Source organism: Lissotriton helveticus, chromosome 7, assembly GCF_964261635.1.
Source record: "Lissotriton helveticus chromosome 7, aLisHel1.1, whole genome shotgun sequence".
NCBI classification, from domain to species: domain Eukaryota; kingdom Metazoa; phylum Chordata; class Amphibia; order Caudata; family Salamandridae; genus Lissotriton; species Lissotriton helveticus.
This window is the reverse complement of record NC_136068.1, coordinates 980,204,454-980,227,122: the sequence shown is the minus strand read 5'-3', so window position 1 is coordinate 980,227,122 and position 22,669 is coordinate 980,204,454. Positions and strand designations below refer to the sequence as shown.

The 22,669-nt window shown below is 42.2% G+C and overlaps 1 protein-coding gene across 2 annotated transcripts in view; it reads left to right on the top strand.

Moving 5' to 3' along the window:
• The window catches only part of CD74 (CD74 molecule), a 106,752-nt gene that overhangs the window by 32,202 nt on the left and 51,881 nt on the right, over positions 1-22,669 (top strand). Inside the window, exons 5-8 of one of the 2 annotated variants that reach the window (XM_078653597.1) lie at positions 2,804-2,899; positions 8,569-8,671; positions 8,998-9,201; positions 19,007-19,075. In XM_078653597.1, the coding sequence (XP_078509723.1) occupies positions 2,804-2,899; positions 8,569-8,671; positions 8,998-9,201; positions 19,007-19,075 (472 nt within the window). The remainder of the gene's footprint in view (positions 1-2,803; positions 2,900-8,568; positions 8,672-8,997; positions 9,202-19,006; positions 19,076-22,669) is intronic. The other variant, XM_078653598.1, reaches the window with a different exon arrangement.

Sequence of the window (22,669 nt, the reverse complement as noted above, 5' to 3'; positions counted from 1 at the left end):
ACCAGTGTCAACTGGTTTTTGGCTGGACTTCAGACTTTAAGAGACATCGACCTCTGTGCCCAAAGCCTCCCCCCCGTCACTGTGGAGTGAGGAGTAGCCCCAGGAAGACTCTTGATCAGCATCTTTAGCATCCTGTATCCCCTGCATCAGAACGACACCTTATAATAAACCACTTTTCTCACACGTCCTGGAAGGTCACCAGCCCTCTCCTCCCCTTTAACAGTACACCTTCATGACAATAACCCCACTCTCCAAACTGTTCACCCACATCAATGTGGTATGACACAAAATCCCTCCAGTTGTCAGCTTCCATTGGATGAATTTTAGTTGTCACAGCAATGTGAGATGTAACCTTACTAACGTAGGGGATAGCGTCAATAACAAAGCAACAAGATAATGTCCCCACGTTCCTCATAGTTTCTTTCATACTACCCACTCATCACTCTACTCATCCACACAGTCAATTTCTAAACTCTTCAACATGTGAGAATGTTTTCTATGTTGCTTTTTGTCTGAATTCAACAACACTATTAAAACAAATTCTATAGAGAAATCTTTTAAGGAGCAAATTCAGTTTGAACAATTTATAAAAAAGATTTTATAGTGTAATCACACATGTAAACAACATTTTTTTTGTTAAAAAGATTGAGGCTATTATATCAACTGGAGTTTGCCTCCAGATGTCAATGCCTCATGAATACAATTCATCAGTCAATATCTATACATAGTTACAATAACCACATTATATACCGAACAAATACAAAGGAATTTTATATAATCACATCTGGCTTATAACCACTAATATTTAAAAACATGTACATGTTTTTAAATTGTAGTGGTTATAAGCCAGATGCGATTATATAAAATTCCTTTAAAAATTTCTCTATAGATTTAGTTTTAATAGTGTTGTTAAATTGAGACAAAAACAGCAACATAGCAAACATTGTCACATGTAGAAGAGTTCAGAAATTTAGGGGCATATTATCAAGGACGGCATTAAAGCTTATCGCCGGTTTAGCGGCAGAAAACTGCCACTAAAGCAGCGGTAATGGGCTTGATAATATGCCCTTGAGAATTCCAATAGAAGTCCATGTTCTGGTGTGAACATGGGCTTCTATTGGAATTCTCCAGGGCATATCCAGCCCATTATCACCGATTTAGCGGTAGTTTTCTGCCGCTAAACCGGCGATAATTTTAACTCCGTCCTTGATAATATGCCCCCCAGTGTGTGGATGAGTGGTGAGTGGGTAGTATGAAAGAAAATCTATTAGGAACGTGGGGGACATTATCTTGTTGCTTTGAATTTTAGTTGTCAAGTGATGTTGGCATAAAGCGCCAAGAGCTGAAGTAATTAGCTAACAAATAGCATGCAACATAACCGAGATGGCTTTGTGTGTTGATATGCCCATCTCTAGACAGCAGCAATGGCTTTGTGTGTTATGTTGGTGTTTTGACTAAAGTGATGGCTCTATGGCTTGATACGTCTTTCTCTAGACAGCAGCAAAGGCTCTTTTCCAGATATGCACATTATGTGGCTTAGTCTGTAGACTGCAGTTCAACACTGTGTGGATATGACCCATTGCAAAATGCAGAGGTAACTCCATGAGTGAATATGTCTGTCACTGGCCAGGAACAGTGGCTCTATTGGTAAATATACCTATATCTTACATAGGAGAGCTGGATATCTGTGTGTATATCTATATAGGAAGCAGAGATACTTCTAAGTGGGGCTGCATTTTGAAAGCAGAGATGCCTGTGTGTATGTAGATATTGTTCATGTATAAATATTTCAGCCTCTAGATAACAGAGATTTTGACCTTAGTTAAGAACTGCAAGGCAGATAAGCATCTCAAATAAAAAATGACCGCCCCTCTACAGTCATACCCACTGTAAAGAAGGCCCAGCGTATTCCTCCCTAGGTTGGAGCACCCACATTTGCCAAGTGCATAAAAGCTTCTTTTCAGGAAGGGAAACAGTCTTTGTTTGTTTATATGTGATCTTTCCATGGCTAATAGATCTATTGCTGGAAATTTGGGCAGTTTTGTTGTGAAGAAAAAAAGACAGAAATGTTATTTTGTATGCACAGATATCACAGTGAACACTAGAAAAATCCACTTTTTGTTTTTTGTATGCCTCTTTATCCAAGCAGGCTTATAAAAGTTGGCAGAGGATGCAAGTATGACATTTTCCCACATAACTCAGGGGCATATTACTAAGGGTATTATCGCCGCTTTAGCGGGAAAAATTCCCGCTAAAGTGGCGATAAGTTTCGCCCTATTACCTAACTGTCGCTAACACCAGTTAGCGACAGCTAATAGGCGATAGCGGGCATTTAGGGGCCCACTCTGCATGTCAGCGATGATTATCGCTAATGACATGCAGAGTGGGTGTGCCAAGATGTTAGCGACTGGAAACAGTCGCTAACATCGCTATCCCCTATTACCAACTTTTGGAAATAATCGCGCTAAGCGTGATTATCTCCAAAAGCTAACGCCTGCCCAGAGCAGTTCTTAGCCATGTTATCCAATGGAAGGTGGATAACATGGCTAAGAGCATTGTCATGATAATGCATGAATATCGCTGATTTTACAGCGATATTCATGCATTTCCCACGATTTTTACCGCTTTTGAGATAAACCTTGATAATATCAAGGTATCTCAGCGGTAAAAATCGTCGGAGCGCGGCGATATTTTAATACCCGCTAAGCAAGCTTAGCGATAATTATTGCTATAGCTTGGTAATATGCCCCTCAATCTCTTGACCAGCTTGTCTTAAGTCTTTTTCATCCATTTGTTTTTGCAGAAGGACAATCCACAGGCGATATTGCCAGAATTGAATGACACCTACCTAGAGAACCTGAACAAGTTGAAGGGGTCCATGAATGATGCAGAGTGGAAGGTAGGTGTTCTGAAAGTGCTGGTTTCTCAGTCAGGATCAGTACTCCCTCCTAGCCATCTTCTTCGGCCCCCTCTACACCCCCTAATTAAATTTAGTCTAGTGATGTGTTTAAGATCTATGCTCCCACTTAACGGCACCCACCTAAAACACTTCTTCTTATCGCTAAACTACCTGGTGCTCATGCAATCTAGAACAACATTCCCTTAAGATTCTGTCTGCCATTCCAGGCAGCAAAACTGACTATCAAAGAGGATCTGAGGCCTAGCTTAATTTTCACACGAATGCATCTGCACCTAAGGGCACAGCTATAAATTGTAGTGGTAAAGTAAAGAAGAGCACATTATGTTCTTTCTGTAACACTCTTTCTGATGGATATTCTAGCTACCACTGGAGATTCTTCACCTTTAAAATAAAGCCAGCCACCAGACTGGATCTGGAAGATTTAAACAGATTTGCTCCTGTACACTGGTAGGTGGCACAGTGCCACTCCACATTGATTTTGTTTCACCCAGGAAGTGAAGATGAAGCCGCATATAAGCACCACCCCTGCACATCAACTTCAGTGTCTTTCTGAATTCTGTCCACACACTTGGGCACACAACCCAACAATAATCAGAGGTACCAGTGTGCAACTCTCTAAATCGAGACTCTTAAATAGGGGTGTGGAGGGAACAGGGAGGGTAAGAGAACATTGCCTTGGAACAGGGTGGAGGGAGGGGGTTGAGAAATCTGAAGTTAGATTTGCGAATCCACCTGAAAGAGCATTACCGAAGTAAGGAACTTGTTCTTCTGATGAATATTTCTAATTGTAGATTCCTCACCTTCATAATAAATATCAAAGCAGTAACTCCCACAGCGGTGGGCCTTGTGGAAAGGCTCATATCAAAAAGTCCTGCAGGATCATACAGACAAGATGCCCTTCCCTTCAGATCTGGCTGCAAAGGCAATAGTGCTTTATGAACATGCGTACTGATGCCCACGTCACAGCCAGACAGCTGCCAAGGACAGGCACTCTGCATGTCAGTGCAGTGGTAGCAGCCTTGGCCCTGGTGGAATGGGCCCTTAACCCCTCCGGAGACTGCTTCTTGGCCAGGTCATAGCAGATATTGATGCAGATGATTATCTACCTTGACAAAGTCCTTTTCTGCTCTTCCTTGCCTTTCTTTGCCCCAGAGAACCCCCAAAAGTGCTGATCATCTACCTGATGGTCTTTGGTGCGATGAGTGGTAAATGCTTGAAGCTCTTTGAAGTTCCAGTCAATGGATTCTCTCCTCTCTTTTGAAAGGATGTTGGGCATTTGATGGATTGTCCAAAATGTAAAACAGTCACAACTTTAGGCAAAAATGTTGCCTTGGTCCTCAGCACCACTTTGTCTTGGAAAAAGGTGGCATAAGGCAGCTGCACTAATAGAGGTTGGAGTTTACTCATGGGACAAGCCAAAGTCACTGTGACTGGAAACAGACTTCAGAGCCAGGAGATGTAGCGGACAGCTGTGCATGGTTTCAAATGACGTGCACATGAGGAAAGTTAAGACAAAACTAACTTCCCACTGTGGAATCACAAAGGGTTTGTGGTGAAACAAATATTAAACCTTTCAGAAAACATATCACAAGATGTGATTTGAAAAAGGATGGCTGATCTGGTCCACTTAAAAAGTCCAAAAGGGCAGACAGATAACCTTTAATGATGCCCACCGCAATTCCTTGTTGGCAAATTTGTGGGGTGGGTAGAGGGGAAGCGTGGGAGGGGGAGTTTTATAATAATTAAAAAGAAAGGAATACTTACCTGAAACTGCCAGCCACCACCCTAGCTTCTCTGAGCTAGGGCTGTATGCATCAGTATGGCATCGGGATAGAACTAGGGGGCATATCAGCAATGAACAGCGATAAATATTGCAGCGCGCGCTTAGCGTGCTTTTGTATAACGCCGGATTAGATTTCCGAGATATTGTGTTATTTACACAGCGATGTAAAATCCGGTGATAGCCGCGAAATGCAGGATTGTTGCTGGGAATCCAGCGATAATCCTGCAGTGATAGATGAATCCTTAGTGATAGGGAGATGTGAATTTAGCCAATCAATCCACCTCTCATGTCAAAGATAGGTTAGTCAGGATTTATACAGACGTTAATGACCTGCGATAACCGCGGTTAGCGCGGCTTTTAATATCGTTATGGGTGTACTGTGCGGGCTTGTAAATACCACGAAGGACAGATAGCGATATTTTTAATGTAGTTTTGCTAGGGAACGCCTACTTTGCATCTCATTAGTGATGTATATCGCTAAGATGCGTAGCGTTAGAAAATCAGCTGCTAACATGCGCTGATGCATGTTAGCGCTGCCTTGTTAATAGGGCAATAATATTATCGCCGCTTTAGTGCCAAAAAGTGCCGCTAAAGCGGCGATACTGCCCTTGATAATATGCCCCTAGGTTGGGGCCAAGATTAATTTAGCTCAGACTTCTAAAGCACTATAGGAATGGGTGCTTCTTCCAGTGCTGTTAATGTCAAAGAAATCAAAGTGGATTTTGGTGCTAGATTGGAAGTCGGTTCCATTGTCGGAGCAGAAATCGAGGTGGGTTCAGTAGGATTAAGGGTGGACCCGCCGATTGTCCCCTACAGGCATATCTATTGGGGCCTGAAGGCGTGCAAGATGGAGCGCCACAAATCTATAATATGGCATCTCCACAGGCCTCAATCTGTTACAGTGTTGCCAATGGACCCAGTAACTCGCAATGCATTGGATCAGTAAACGATCTACTCCTTGGCAGGGGATTCAGAGAGAGGCCGCAAGGCTCCTTGATGTTCTCGTGAAAGTGGTGGGACTGCACACAGAAAAAATTATTTTGTTGGTAAAAACTTGTTAACTGCCGAAGGGGCAGAAAGAAGGGACCTGAAGGAGATATGCTTGGGTGGTGCGTATGTGCTGCTCCATCATCGATTCTGGGAGGAACGAAGACAACAAGGAGCTGCATGGCGCCCCCTGCTGAAGGAAGGGGACACTGCTGTTTAAATCTTCCAGATACAGTTTGGTGCTTGGGGATAGTCTGAAGGTGAGGAATCTATGGTTAGAAGTATCCATCAAACAACGTACCAACAAATAGCTTCGATTCTCTGGTAAAGTTGTTTAACACAACTTGCCTCTTTTCACAGAATTAATTTATGTTCGTATTATGGGAGAATGGGGATACCAAGGTGACTAATGAATAGTTCCACAGCAAAATGTAAAGCCTAACTTGGCTGATGAGCATAGCCGTTCCTTCCTATGTGTGAAGTGATATATGGTAGCAAGAGAGACCAATGCATTCTGTATGTTTGGTGTCATTCCGGTGACGGATGCACACTCACCTACCCTTTCTTTTCTACAGTGTGAAAAATAGAGCCATTATGTATCTCTTACGAGTGACTCATTGTCAGTTCCAGCACACTGTTGAACACACTACTTGCCTCACCCCCCAGTGAAGGAAACAATGTATTTGGTAAATCATGATTCAATAATAAACAGAGCTTGTAAACCATTAACATTTATTTGCCATAGTCTTATTTTCAAAAAGCGTTGAAGTAGATCACAGACAAAAACCACACAAAATGTTCCCCTGTGTACACAGAAGTCTGCTTAGTTACCTTCAAAAGTCTAAAATGGAAGTACACACTCAGGGGCATTTTTACAATAAAGTGGTGAAGCGTGTCATTAAGCTAAGAAGGCTAACGACACGCTTCAACACTTTAGAAACGCAGGGCTGCACCATATTTACTAGAAACTGGTGCAGCCCTGCGTTTCCCCCTGGGCTGGCGCTAACTTTAGCTGCCTAGCGCTAACGCAGGAACCCTTGCACCATAGTGCAAGACTGCCTGTTTTGAGGGGAAGATTGTTTATGTGCAGGAAGGTCACCTTCCTGCACATAAACAATCTTTAAATGCCGTTTTGTAACTTATAGGCAGCACACATAGAAATAGCAAAAACAAGGAGAAATAAAGCATTTCTCCGTGTTTTGCCTGTTTAAGACCAGTTTTTCCCTGGTCTTAATTTTGGCGTTGCCTCCTATTTACGCTGCCCTTGTAAATAGGGGCAGCCTCAAAATCAATGCCCTCCCCTTTCACGCTATATCAGCGTGAATGGGTGCCTTATTTACAAGGCAGCGTTAAGCCACGTTAAGTGGGTTAAAGCTGCCTTGTTATTAAGGCGAGGCCCCTATCGCCACCACAACATCACTGAAAGTGAAGTTGTGGTGGCGATAGGAGCTTCTAAATATGCCCCTCAATGTCACAGGGAGCAGTGCATCATTGTTTGCTGGGGAAAACATCAGCAAGGATGACTTGCTGAATTTGGGACTTGCGGTTTCTGAGACGGGCTCTGATAATATAACACAATCTGTAGGAGGCCGTCTTGCTAGAAGAGGTCACATGATCAGGGTGAACGTGCAGTGAGATTCTCTGTATTGACTGCCTTTTCAGTCCTCTATTCAAACAAGATTTTTCTCTGCCACTTTAAGGGATGAATCAAAATTTTTATTCGCCTTTGGCACTGTAGGTCTGATTATTAGAGTCCCGGTATTCTCTATTTGGGCTCAAATGAGAGTTTGATCCCAAATCAGGGCTACAGATAATACAGATGTCCTTCACTCTTGAGTTGTTTGCCATGTCCACATTTCAACAGGAAAAATGCGGTGACATTTGCAAAGGCAAAATCCACAGTAGTCAGAGGTGCCAACTCCAATACTTCATGCTGTGCCTGATCTCTACCTCCTAACTCGACACTGAGCTGTAACCTGTGGAAATACCACACCCTGCTGTATCCCCGGGCAATATTACTGCATCAAACTATTCTAGAGATTCCCTTAATCTAGTATGGCAGTGCCTAACTTAGGAAAAAAATAACACTTCTACACGGTCATTAAATAGTGAAACTTGAGCCTAAGGAAGTAAATCCGCCGGGGCAGTTAAAGTCTCAATGCACAGATGGGCCAGTAGGCATGGTTAAATATGTCCAACCAATAGGGCCAGGAAATGGTACAGAAAAAACAGGTCGAAATCTCTATAAACAGTTACATTCTCAAAACTCTCTCTGGACCCTGCTCTACTGCCAATTACCCCCAATGGCAGAGGACTAACAAGATCCTGGGCAATGGAAAAATGTGGTGGGAGAAAAGAGAACATGAAAAGTGTGGAGTAGTGTGGCTCACTGGTTAGAGGCGGCAGACCCGGGAGCAGAAGTTGGCCCGGGACCAGGGTTCAAATCCCGACGCGGCAGGGTCGTGGACTTGGGTCAGCAGACTCGATAATTCTCGCTTCGGTGCTTACTCTAATGAGGGGTTCCACTCGGCAACTCTGGGCATTAGCTTGCCTAATCTCCATAACGGCCCCATCAATTCCGGGGATGCCTGGCTCCACCTTGGGGACTCCCAGCAGGGACCATCCCCCAGGGAAAGCCAGGACGGGTTCCCCAGAGTTATACAGCGCCAGGAAACCTACAGACGGGTAGCAGTGCGCTTTACAAGCTCAAGTACATTTACATTTACATCTGTGCACACCACCTGCATGCTACCGGGAGGCTCTATACCTAGACTCATAACTATGTAAAAACCATATAAAAAAAGATTTTGCATGGACTAGGGTGAATATGGTAAGGATATCTTATGCATTCCCCCTCTTGGAACTGTTCTTTTTTCAGTATTTCAAATCATGGATGCATCATTGGCTGCTTTTCCATTCTGTCCAGAACCCCTTGCAGAAAGAATCCAAGGCAGACGAAGAGGAACAGTCTCCCATTACAGGTAACTTCACCTACTTATACCTATTCTACTCATACTAACTTCTAACGTAGATGCCCCCCACAGACTGACATCTGCCCCGGGTAGAAGACAGAGATATATCAGCAGGCCGGTGTCTATCGGCCTGGGAGAACTTGCAAAGTGTCCCTCAGGGAAGTTATATGCTTCAAGCTGGGTTGTCAGCAAAGATGGAGGCACTGTGTTTGGGCAACTCACTGTTATGTTATGTTTGGGTTGTGATGAAGTACGTAATGTATTGGGCATATATGGACGTACTGCGTTGGGTAGAAGATGATTTATTTCCCTGCCCTCTTCTTCATCCTTTACAGAAGCTCCAGTTTTCACCAAATGTCAGCTAGAGGCCACCGGCAGAGGCGTTCATAGCCCACTTCTGGGTGCATGCCTTCCAGAGTGTGCTGAGAGTGGAGAGTACCTCCCCAAGCAATGTTGTCACAGCACCGGTTTCTGCTCTTGTGTCTACAAGAATGGCACAAAGATCCCTGGAACCAGTACCCGTGGGCAGCTAGACTGCAGTAAGTACCTGATCACTGTTCCTTTGCAATCAAAAGACACTTGAGTGTGGCAAGAAATGAGTGTGGAAGGTGTGTGTTTAAGAACTAAAGAGGCATTCAGGATAGCTGGAAGCTGCATAGCGTGGCAATGCAAGTGTATTTCATGGAACCATCTAAGGACAAACCTCACCATGCAATCTGACCAGCTAGTAACTCTGGAGCCAGAAGCACCCATTGAGATGTAAGCTTGCATCGGTTAAATGTTCAAGCCAAGTATATTGGCAATTATCATGCAGTAACAACATTTCATTGGTTAGTCCCTCTGGACCTCTTATACATATTGTGGGCCCATAAGGCCTGTAACATGTTTGGTGTGGTGCCTACACATTTTCAACTGGTCGTCTCATCATGACCAGAGAGGTTCAGGGGATTCTTACTGATAGTCGACAACGTGGAGTAAAGCTGACGGTATTATATTTAAGGTGTCTGTCAGTGACATTTCTTGCATATTGCTTGCACAAGGAAAAATGTTACGGTGAGAAAGTGCCTCTGTTGATGTGGATAGCCCCCACTTTTTGCCTGGTATTTGATGTGGTTTAGATTGTAGGGCACAGGGTCCGTGCCAACTATGTCCCATGTGAATTTAAACTAATAACTGACGTCATTAGACCCTGCTCGCACTACTTATGGCCGAAAATCCATCTGCCTGTTTAAACTATACGATTCTCAAGTTTGTGTATCTTCTCTGAAGTTTATTGATCATGACCAATCTTTTAACAATTTCACATTTCTAAACATACTGTATATACATTTGAAGTAAACAATCAATGTTTCTTAAACCTGTTCTAGACATTGGGGCAGATTAATGAAGGCCTTGCGCCGCCGGTGCGTCACTTTATTTGACGCAACGGCGGCGTAAACAATGCGCCCTATTTACAATGTGACGCATCTAGGAGATGCGTCAGGTTGTAAAGCCCTGCGCCATAAGGAGGCGTTCCTGCGCAGGGGGGGGGCGTTCCTGCGCAGGAACGCCTCCTAAAAGTGGCTGAGTGAAATCTATGAGATTTCACTCAGTCACTTTCAGGACAATGCTGCGTCAAAACCCTGCGCCTGCTTGAAGCAGGCGTAAGTCTTGACGCAGCATTGTGGAGATGGGGCACCCCCAGCCTTGCTGGAGCTGCGTCGCGCTTGCGACGCAGCTCCAGCAATGCGCAACCTTTACGGCACAGATGCGTCACGCATCTGTGCCGTTTTTGCCCCATGGTGCGCCGCATTGTAAATGCGGCGCACCATGGGTGGCGGAGCAGCGGCGCAGGATGACTGGCGCATCCCTGGGGATGCGCCAGTCATCATAAATCTGCCCCATTGCATTTAACTGTCTAAACAAGAAAGGAAAATTAAAAATAAACAGATAATCAAGTCCCAATGCATTTCGGGAAAGATTCCCTTCGTCAGGGGCGCTGAAAAACATAATGTGGAATACATGTATAAACATAATATAAATGGACATTCAGCACTTACATTGCTAGCATGATACAAGCATATCCAATGATACACAAATACATTCATGAGAGCCTAACCTAGTATTCTGTCAATCTAAAGGAATGAACCTTATTAACATTAAAGATCTCTTGCGTGTCCCACATGTAAACAACAAAATAACAAGACAACTCACAGAGTACATAAATAAATGTCAAACCTGCTTGGCCTGAGATTCAGAAGGTGGGATATATGCAAAACTATTGTTGCATGGTTGAAAGTTAAAAACTAAAGTAGACACACTATTTACTAAATATTAATAGGGTTTATCCTTACCAAAAGATAGGAAACTGTGGAGTACTTGTGAAGGAGACTGCTGTTATAGGCAAACGCCTGAACTGTAAGAGTTACTATGGAGAAAAGAGAAAAAATGTGGATTCCTGTAACTGATCTGCCCTTATAATTGTAAAGAGGAAAAAACTTAAGTCTCGCAAAGCATACCTATCACTCTTTAAACCTCGAGTCAAATGTGCAATACTGGTGTAGAGAAACCTCACAGGAGAGGATCTATGTGTAATACTGAAATAGAATCGTATAGAAAAAAGGGAAAGGATTGTTTAAATTTAGAAACCATGTGGTTATCCAAAATATATGAGCCTGTTAAAAAACCATAAATTCGTACCCAAAACGGTGAGATTCAGAGGTTACAGGACTCCCTATCGTCGTCTTCTTATGTAAAATGCCGGTTTGTGGACTCCAGCGACTAAAACAAAAATAGAATGAATTGCAGAAATGAATTGCTGTGATGGAATAGGGACCTGTCTAAATAGCAGATGACCAAGAATGAAAGATAATAGTACCTGTGCCGTCGACAACAAAGTAGAAAACTTGTTCACGTGAAGTGCTCTCAAAGCAGCCAGAATTAATATACGTCTGTGCGGTACTCTAGAGTGAGAAGCAGAAAGTAGAAACGCGGTCAGAATTTTCTAAATCAACGGAAGGTGGAAAGCCTCTATTCTAACCTGGTGGATCGAGGTACATACCTGATTGGAAAATCTTAAAGTCCGAAGATGGGGGTCTAATTCAATAGTTGAAGAACCGGAGATCTGCGGCATCACCGCGCACTGACGCGAGCCAACAGTGAATGACGGACTACGGAAGACGTCTATGAGTTTGCTTGACCTTGTGAACTCAAAGGAGATGGAAAAAAGACTATGAATAAAAGATTCGCTAAGAAAAGTATCCGATTAAAAAGGAATAATAATGAAACTGTAAATGACACCGCCTGTTGGTGACAATGAAAAAAATTTAAAAAATAAATGAATGTGTTGACATAGAAATGTCGTCATGATTGAAAAGAAACAACTATCATGGGTGTGCTGGGAAACAACGACCTAGAAAACGGACTACTTGAATATAGTAGGGTCTGCCATATTGAAAGTGCAAATAACACCTTTAAGGGTAAACTAACACATTAAAGACACTTGGCAACAACAGAAAACAGACGTATACGAAACGTAAAACATAGATGTAAACTGAAGAACACAAGTTTGGGACTTTGATGATTAATAATATACATTAAGCATTTAATAAAACTTGAATGTGGACTGAAGACCATATGTCCAAAGCTTGAATGTTAAGACCTATATATTAAGATGTTAATAAACATTCTGTAAATACTTAAGTGTTGGTTGTCCCTTTCAATGTGCATGGAGTAGAAATGAACCTTCACGTCCCGAGGGGTGCGTACCTTAGATTGTATGTTATTGATTCCCTCGATAGGAGGGGAAGTATGCCTGTGTTGTTTTATCATTGATTAATAAATGAAAAATACTAGTCTAAATAGTGAGTGGATTTGACTATAATGTATCTGGAACAGAACGCAATAGTCAATATCATAATTATTCCAGCCTAAGGCTGTTATTTGGAGCTCAGAGGAAACATGACATATCTATTTTGTCATTTAGTCCCTTAGGAGTTAAGGTTTTTTTAAAAATCTATCCACCATATTTCTCTCTGCAGCAACTGTTTTTCATTATTTCGCTCTGGTGAAATCTGGATTTGCTCTAAAACCTGAAATCTGAGTTGAGGAATAGTGTGGTTCATTTCAGTCCAATGAGATAACAAGCTGGAGGTTAACGTTTTGTTCCTTATTCGACTTTTATGTTCAGTGATCCTTACTTTCACTTTACGATCAGTTTTTCCTACGTAAAGTTTGCCACATGGGCATTTAATACTGTAAATGACATGGGAGGAGTTGCAATTGGTGCGTTGTCTGAGTTTAATTTTTTTGCCACTCTGCGGATGTAGTAAATAAGGTCCTTCCATTACATTGTTGCAGTGAGTGCAATTGAAACATTTTCTCATGCCTAAGTTTGGTTGAGGCGCCACTCCTTCTTTATTTTTCCTGGTGACCAACTCATGAAGATTTGAATTTCTAGTGTGTGCAAAAAGAGGTTTCTTTGCAAAAATTTCATGAAAATCTTCCTCTTGTTGCAGTAGTTCCCATCGAGTATTAATGATTTTTTTAATTTCTTTTGATTGTGTCGAAAGTTTGCTTACAAATACTTGTCTATCTTTTCGGCCTTTTGCTTTTGTTTGTAACAATTCATCCCTTGAACATTCTGAGATTTTATTTTCCGCTATTTGGACAATCTCACTGGGATATCCTCGACTTTCAAATCTTTGTCTTTGTTGTGATCATTCTGCATTGAGCGCTTGTTCGTTTGAAGAAATCCGTTTAATTCGTACTAATTGAGAATATGGTAGGTTTTTTAGGATGAAAGCTGTTGTAAGCTAAGGTGTTATTCCTATCTGTGTGTTTGTGGTACACTGAAGTCTCTATTCTGTTGTTGTGTAGTTGCACCAATACGTCCAGATATGGTACTTCTTGCCTGTTGATGGTAAACGTGAATTGGATTCGTGGATTCCTTGTGTTCAGTTCATGTATTTTTTCAATCAGCATAGAATTTGGACCTTTCCATAGTAGGAATATATCATCAATGTACCGTTTATAAAAAACGGTATGGGTTTTCCAGATTCTCTCAGTAAGAATGAAGTCATTTTCAAATTTGGCCATGAAGGTATTGGCAAAAGAGGGGGCTCCTGAAAACCCCATGGATGTACCACTAATTTGCAAGAAATAGTCATTTTTCCATTTGAAGTATGAGTGACGTAAGCAAAACTGAAGTAATTCAAGAATGAAAACTTTATTGGCATTGATTTGGGGAGTCTGTAACAATGCCCACTCACACGCTTCTAGCCCTTCCGCTAGCGGAATTGAGGTATATAGTGATGTCACATCGATGGTGCACAGCATGATGTTATTATTTTCCAAATTGACTGATTGTAAAGATTGCAAGAAATGAGCCGTATCTCTCACATACGTTGTCCACCCTTGCACGAACATCTGAAGAAATTCATCAATGTATTTTCCTAAGGGTTCAAACAGAGACCCACACCCACTGACTATGGGTCTCATTGGTGGATCAGTGGCATTTTTGTGAATTTTAGGGAGCATATACAGCTCCGGGCATCGTGGATTTTGAGTTGTCAAGAATTTTCTCGTGTTTTCATTGATCCAGCCCATTTCTAGGGTTTTCTTCAACACATTCAGTTATTTTTTAAATTTTTTTCATTGTCACCAACAGGCGGTGTCATTTACAGTTTCATTATTATTCATTTTTAATCGGATACTTTTCTTAGCGAATCTTTTATTCATAGTCTTTTTTCCATCTCCTTTGAGTTCACAAGGTCAAGTAAACTCATAGACGTCTTCCGTAGTCCGTCATTCGCTGTCGGCTCGCGTCAGTGCGCGGTGATGCTCGCAGATCTCCGGTTCTTCAACTATTGAATTAGACCCCCATCTTCGGACTTTAAGATTTTCCAATCAGGTATGTACCTCGATCCATCACGTTAGAATAGAGGCTTTCCACCTTCCGTTGATTTAGAAAATTCTGACCGCGTTTCTACTTTCTGCTTCTCACTCTACAGTACCGCACAGACGTATATTAATTCTGGCTGCTTTGAGAGCACTTCACGTGAACAAGTTTTCTACTTTGTTGTCGACGGCACAGGTACTATTATCTTTCATTCTTGGCCATCTGCTATTTAGACAGGTCCCTATTCCATCACTGCAATTTATTTCTGCAATTCATTCTATTTTTGTTTTAGTCGCTGGAGTCCACAAACCGGCATTTTACATAAGAAGACGACGATAGGGAATCCTGTAACCTCTGAATCTCACCGTTTTGGGTACGAATTTATGGTTTTTTAACAGGCTCATATATTTTGGATAACCACATGGTTTCTAAATTTAAACAATCCTTTCCCTTTTTTCTATACGATTCTATTTCAGTATTCCACATAGATCCTCTGTGTGAGGTTTCTCTACACCAGTAGTGCACATTTGACTCGAGGTTTAAAGAGTGATAGGTATGCTTTGCGAGACTTAAGTTTTTTCCTCTTTACAATTATAAGGGCAGATCAGTTACAGGAATCCGCATTTTTTCTCTTTTCTCCATAGTAACTCTTACAGTTCAGGCGTTTGCCTATAACAGCAGTCTCCTTCACAAGTTCTCCACAGTTTCCTATCTTTTGGTAAGGATAAACCCTATTAATATTTAGTACATAGTGTGTCTACTTGAGTTTTTAACTTTCAACCATGCAACAATAGTTTTTCATATATCCCACCTTCTGAATCTCAGGCCAAGCAGGTTTGACATTTATTTATGTACTCTGTTAAATGCAATGTCTAGAACAGGTTTAAGAAACATTGATTGTTTACTTCAAATGTATATACAGTATGTTTAGAAATGTGAAATTGTTAAAAGATTGGTCACGATCAATAAACTTCAGAGATGATACACAAACTTGAGAATCGTATAGTTTAAACAGGCAGATGGATTTTATGCCATAAGTAGTGCGAGCAGGGTCTAATGATGTCAGTTATTAGTTTAAATTCATACTTTATCATTGTGGAGGGTGGCTCCTCCTCCCTGCCCAGCACACCCCTTTAAAAATTGAAAATAGCAGTCTACACACAAGCGGAGAAAACAGGAGTGCACCATACAACCTCTACTTAAAACTATGTCCCCTGTGCCACTGCTTCTTCCCTAAAAATGTTCCACAATCGGCCCTACAGGCCCCTGTAAGTCCCTGGTAAATGGTACCTGGGTACCTAAAGCATTTGGACTGAAAAGGGCCCATTAAGTAGCCCTCACCTAGGCCATGCAGACTGCAACTGCAGCATGTGTGAACTGGTGCAGACAAAACAACAAAGTCGACATGGTATACTTCCTGTGTGTCATGCCAACTAGCACTGCCTAAGGTATAGGTAAGTCACCACTCTGGCAGGCCTTACAACCCTCAGGCAGTGTACACTGTATCCCAAGTGTGGGCATATCTGCATGAGCAGATATGCCCCAGCAATATTTAAGTCCATTCTTAGATATTGTAAGTGACAGGGAAGCCATAGAGAGTACATGGGCCGGAAACTCGACAACTCGAGTCCCCCATCACCATAATGGCTTATCTGAACCCAGGAGTGTTTGGTACCACAGTATTCCACTCAAACTCACACTGAGGCCAGTGTGGGATTTATTGAAATATGTACTCAGTTGTTACCTCAGATGTGCTCTTTGAAAACCTAACTACCCCTATGTGGCCACAGACTGGCTTTAGGCAGCCTGCCACCACCAGAAATGTTTCTGGACCCCTAGGTCCCCCCGCCTCTGCTGCTAGCAGCAGATGGCAGCCCTCAGTTTACACCCACACTTTGGGCGGGAAAACCAGCAGGAAAACTTTAAAAAGAATAGGAGTTGTGCCCACCTCAGCCAACTCCACCCCTAAGGTGAAGGAGGTGAGGTACACCTTTCAGTCCTCACCCGCTTGAAGATGGGGGGGAACCCCTCCAATCAGGGCTTGGACGATGCCCTCTCCCAAAGGAGGTTGGCATAATTGAGGGTGTGGTCACCCCAGGACAGGTGCCCATTGGCCCTACCTGAAAGTCCCTTAAAACACCCTTAAATGTAGTAATTAGGTGGCTCCCCAGTCCCCGAAACTAGTTCCAGCCAACCTAAGAATTAAAAGAATGAAGAAGACGCTGTGCAGAAGAAGACTGAGTACGCCTACTGACTTGGCCCCAGCCCTACTGGCCTGTCTGCAGCCCTCAAAAATGTTGTGAAGAAATAATGCCAGTCCAGCAGTCAGCAACCTCCACAAACCCTGGGAGGACTGCCGGCCTCTGAAGAAGACTAGAACTCCAGAGGACAGTGGCTCTGTCCACAAAGAAAACAACCCCAATACTCTGGTGCCCTCTGGATCTGCGATCCTTGACCACTCTGCATCAACGCCTCTGCCTGTGTCCAGATGGCCAATCAATCCAGAAAAGGTTCCCCAGCGATCATGAGTCCAATCCTAGCGTTGGCTGACCCCTCCTGGACTCCATGACAACGCCTGCAGTGGGAATCCAAAGGCTTACCCCGGCCGGCTCCGGTAAGAAGAATCCATGGGACAACTCAGCACTTGAAGTTCCTGGACCTTGGGTAGCTCGATCTGTGGTGTCCCTACTACCCACAATACCTCAACTTACCTCTACTGCTGCTGGTTTCCTTTGTGCTCGACGTCTGCAACCCGTCTGTCCAACCGAGCGTCTCCATTGAAAAGCATTGGGTGCCTGATGCTGTAGTTGCACCCTGCACCCGGGTCCCCCTGTAACACTGGTGGTGTATGATTGGTTCTGCCTTGTGGCCCCCCCTGTGCTTGCTCTAACCCCCAAAGCTTGGACCCTGCAACCGATTTCCTTGCCTGTAAGCATTGTGTCTTCAAGCACCCCCAATCTCCATTGAAATACATTGGGCCTTTCTTCGAATTTCACCTCTGCACCTGGCCGCTTCTGTGCCGCTGGTGGTGCAGACTGTGTGCTTACCTGAGGTGTGCCCTCTGCTGATCTTAAAACCCAAAGACTGGAACAGTAAGTTGGGTACATACCCATGAAACCGCATTGTTGTTTTCCTCCATAGGTTAACATTGAATTGTTTGAAAATTGCACTGTGTCGACTTTTGAAAGACTAAAGTATTTTTTTCTGAAAACGTACTTACCTTTTTGCTAAAATCTTGGTCTTAAAATATATTTTAAACAAAGCTTATTTTTATAAAATTGGTGTGGATCTCCTTATTGAGCTGTGTGTTATTTATTGGTCAAGGGGTGCACAACAAGTGTCTTACACTCCTCTGTGTTAGGCCTAAGGCTCCTCGCCCACACTACCACAAATAGAGCACTTTGGATTTGCATTGAGCCCTATACACTTTTGGGGGAATCGTTGGACTGTGTGCACGGTATAATCACCTGGTCATATACAATATACAGAGCCAGCTCCCTACATAGTAATTAACCAGTTGCAGCTGATGAAAGTGAAGGCTGACTGACGAATCAAGCATTGGCAATGTCAGTAGTTCTGATTTTATTGTGCTAACAGATGCAAACATAGCTATGCGCAAACGCTATATGAACAAATGCTGTTAAGGCCAGACCTGTTGACTTTGCCAAGGATGAAAAAAAATAGCAAAAAAAATTGCTGTCCGTATACAATGCATAAAAGGGATCCATAATTGAATGTTACAAAAATTGTGATGATTAAGTATACTGCTTAGATTTAAAATAGTCCCTCATGCATTCAATTGGAAGCACATTCTAGGAAAGGAAATGAAAAACCAAACAACTAATAGCAAGAGAGGAGCTGCTGCAGTCCTACATAGAGGAAAGATACATGAGAGCATTCTATGAAGTGTTTATTGGGGCTGTTGCTGGTCTTTATCATATAGAGACAGGTTAGGGTCTCTGTGGGGCACTGTCTTGTAAGCCCATGCCCTTTCCACACTGTAACAATGGAACAAATAGAAACCTGCGACGACCACCTGAAAAGGTATCCATGCAGTTCGCTGAGGCACAGAAACTATCCCAAGGTTGACATTTGGTGTTACCATCATTCATTGTCACTTTACTGCTTGCTGCTTAAGGTTTTAAGGGCATGGATGGATGAAGAAGCAGAGTGTGGACATTTGTGAAGGGAGCCAGGGCAAGTAGCATGGGTACCTTGATATGAGGGCCCTACAGATGGTACTAGCATCCCAAAGCATCCTTGCAAGGAATTAACTTGCACAATCTGAAGCATGGATTACTCGCATAAATCTCAACAACAAGCCTGGTATCAAAACAGAAAGAGTGAATATGGGAGACTGTGTGGAAGCTTGCGGGTGGTTTCAGGTATGCCCTATTTGATGAGCACCAACCACAGCAGGCCTTTCACACCAGGGCAGTCTGACAGTCTTATTTCTGTATCCTTAGGTTTTTTGGATCGTGAAGGATCCACTGTGGGCTGGATGATGGAGGACAACCTTCAAGAATCAACTCTTGGTAATCTTTTTCCCATTCTCATCTGTGCCATTTACATGTTTTAAATATATTCACTTTTAAAGTGCACTATCACACACTGGCATCGTGATGCTATGATCCCTAGAGAAAATAATCTGACAAGGCCTCCAGTAACGCACTTAGACAAAAAAACACATTAATGGATACCACTTATTCTTAAATATTTTCTTTATTTCCGATTGGACAGTTGGTGGGCAATAATTCAAAGGTGGGTAGCCATAGGCAGATGTTACCAGTAAGTTCGCCGTCTTCGAACAGCACGGAATGTCTTTGTGGTGCCCCCACTGCTGTTTGTGTATTCCTATTACAGATAACATTTCTTGTAAGAGCACAGGAATCTTTCAGTGAGAGTATTAAAGTTGAATAATAGCAACACCTTTTATTTACAGTGCTTGGATACCTGTAACTTGAAAAATGCACGTAAGCATTATTATTCATCTTTGATGCTTGTCACGTTTGTCAATCACTCAGAAGAAAAACTCCCAAACAATTCATTATTGGTCCACCGAGCACCCTTCTCTTCCCGTTGTCTGAAAGAAATTCACAGAATAATTCATTGAGGGTATTCTGGAATCTCCTTTTATTTCTCCATTCTAGCCAGTGTGTTTCGTCATTAACTGATTTAAACAGGGCTAGAGAATATATAATCTAAATTACTATATCGTTTCAAAATGCTTTATTCGGTTTGTACAAGTACAACCATATAGCAACATACATAAATACAATTTCAAATTCACATTTATGTAGGTTTTAAATGATGAAACAGTTTAAATTATATCAATATCTATACACCAAACCCATTTTTCGTTATATTATTATACAAAGCATGTCTCATTTGAGTGCAAAAAGGCTATTCAGTCACTATAAACATTGTAGCAGCAACTATTATAGTAAGAAAAGTTTGTGCAAAGACGCTAGTGTAAAGTGCAAAATACCAATCCTATCGTATACATATGGTACTTTCGGCAGGTGCAAATATGCAATGTAAAGTGCATAGCAAATAAATACATATGTAAACAGTTTGACTCAGGCCGTAAATTACACACAAAGCAGTACACATTCATATTATAAAAATCATATTATGATTGATTTCCTTAGTGACATACATTTTAAAATGTAGGTGGCCACATAATAACACACGTCTGGGGAAGATAAATTAAACATCAGTTGCATCGCGGCTCTTGTATTGCACATATTATAGTTTAGAAACAATTGCTTCAGATAAAACTTTCTAAAACCAGTATAAAAATTGCAGAATAGTAAGAAGTGGCAGATGCTCTGTTTGGATTTTCCATCACATGGACACGGACATATCCCAGGTTTTTTTGCAATGGGGAAAGCCACTAAGTGATGAACTATTCCAAGCCTCAGACGCGCAAGGACAAAGCGATGGGAGTTAATACTAACAAATGTAAGATAAGAAGATAGACCTGTGCTAAGGTTGTATTCCATATATAAGTTAAACGTACTTTGCATGGCATACTTGTTCATTCTAGTCCCTTTTGCATGGTCCAGGTAAGTGGATTTAAGGTCACGCTTTGTTAAAATTGACTCTGTTAAGGTATCTTTAAAAATATCCTGACAAAAGAGGGTCTTGTACCAAAATTGTATATTTTTGAGCCAAGGGATATTGGAGTGACGATCAAGTTTAATACAATCCACAATTACTTCCTGTGTGAACCTTGTTTCTTCCTTGGACCATATAGATCGCCATAGGGACAAGGGACGCAATGCAATCAAATCTGTAACGTAATTTAGGCCAAGCTCTCTGTGTGTAATCTCGCTAGAGGCCGCAGCAGGGAGGCATAATAATCGTTTTAAGTACTTGTTTTCCTCCCGCTGGATGGACAGGGCAATTTGGGGGTTATAACCCCATATCCCAGCTCCGTACAGGGCAGAGGCCATACACCTTGAATTGTAGATGGAGATAATCTCACGAATTCTGCGACCCCCGAGTTTTGATGCAAATCTGAAAATGCAATTTACATTTCTGATCATTTTCAGGTCAACACATGATTGTTCATTGGCCCATCTCCCATCTCCTGAAAAGGTGATGCCTAAATAACAAAAATTCCGGACGGCCTCAAGTTTTTCCCCATCCAGAAAGAATGCCTTATTTTTCCTCATTTTCTTTCCACAGGTCATAGTCATCGTCTTACCTTTGTTAATTTTAAGCTTTCTACCCTGTGTAAAAATATAGAACCTGTCAATTAACTTTTGCAGTCCTTTCGCGGTCCTGGAAATCAGGACCGCGTCGTCCGCGTATAAAAGGACGGGTATTTGCTTTCCATTAATTATCGGTGCATCGGCATTAGATTCTCGTAAAAATTGATCAACATGATTAATAAAAAGAGAGAATAAAAGTGGGGCTAACACGCACCCTTGTCGGATGCCTCTTCCGATTTTAAAAAAGGGGGTACATTCACCATCTGTTCCGAATCTAACCTTACTTGAAAGACTACTATACATTCTGGCCAGGAGGTGAATGATTTCTGGTGGTGCGCCCATGGCAAGAAGTGTTGGCCAGAGCAGCACGTGTTCCACCAGATCAAATGCGGAACTTAAATCGGCAAAGCACATAAACAAATTCCCTTCCTTGGCTTTCGTGTACTTGCCGATAATAAGTTCCAGGTTCACGCACTGCTCCATAGTTCCTAGGCCCCTTCGAAACCCATACTGGATAGGTGAGAGGATATTATTGTCTTCTGCCCAGGTTTCTAGTCTCACCAGGAGAACGCGACTCAAAATCTTTAACGACGAGTCCAAGAGTGAAATTGGGCGATAGTTTCGTGCTTCTGCCCTGGAACCCTTTTTAAATAGTGGCACTATGATTGATTGTCCCCATGAGGTCGGTAACTTATCTTCAATTGCAGCATTAAAATAACGGGTCAGAATGGGGGCCCATAGGATGATCTCAAATTTATAAAAATCCACAGGGACCCCATCGGGCCCAAGGGCTTTTCCCCCCTTGCTGTTCTCAATTGCCTCAATCACCTCGCTTACTGTCACAGTAAACAATATTTTCTCCCATTTAAAGCAGGTAGTAACGTCAGTATTTATGGTTAAAACATCGGAGTTAAAATCAGGAGTAAAATCAGGAGTAAAATCAGAGTTAAAAATCCCAGTAAAATGTGCTATCCAGGCCCGGCAACTGACGTGCGAAGTTAGTTCTGGAATGTTATCGTTCTTCCCAAAAAAGTTTATGATCTTTTGTATCTGCAGCCAAGTCTAGTTTTGCCCATGCCTCATCCTGCAATTCCTTCTTCCTGGTTAAAAGTGCAGTTTTGTAGTTGTGCCGCTCTTCCCTGAGTTTACTAGCATCTCTTGGTATAGCATCTAATGATGTTGTTAGCTTTTTTAGTGACTGGGCACAATGTTCATCAAACCACACAGCCTTGACCTTCCTTAATTTCCGATTACTGTATATCAAGGATTTCTCAATCATTTTTGTAATGTTTAGAAAGTTGGATAACAAGGTTCGCGGGCATGTATTAGAAGACAGACAATACTCAACCTCACTGCTACATTTTAAGATCACATTGGCTACAAAATGAGTTGGGTCAACTTTTATCCATT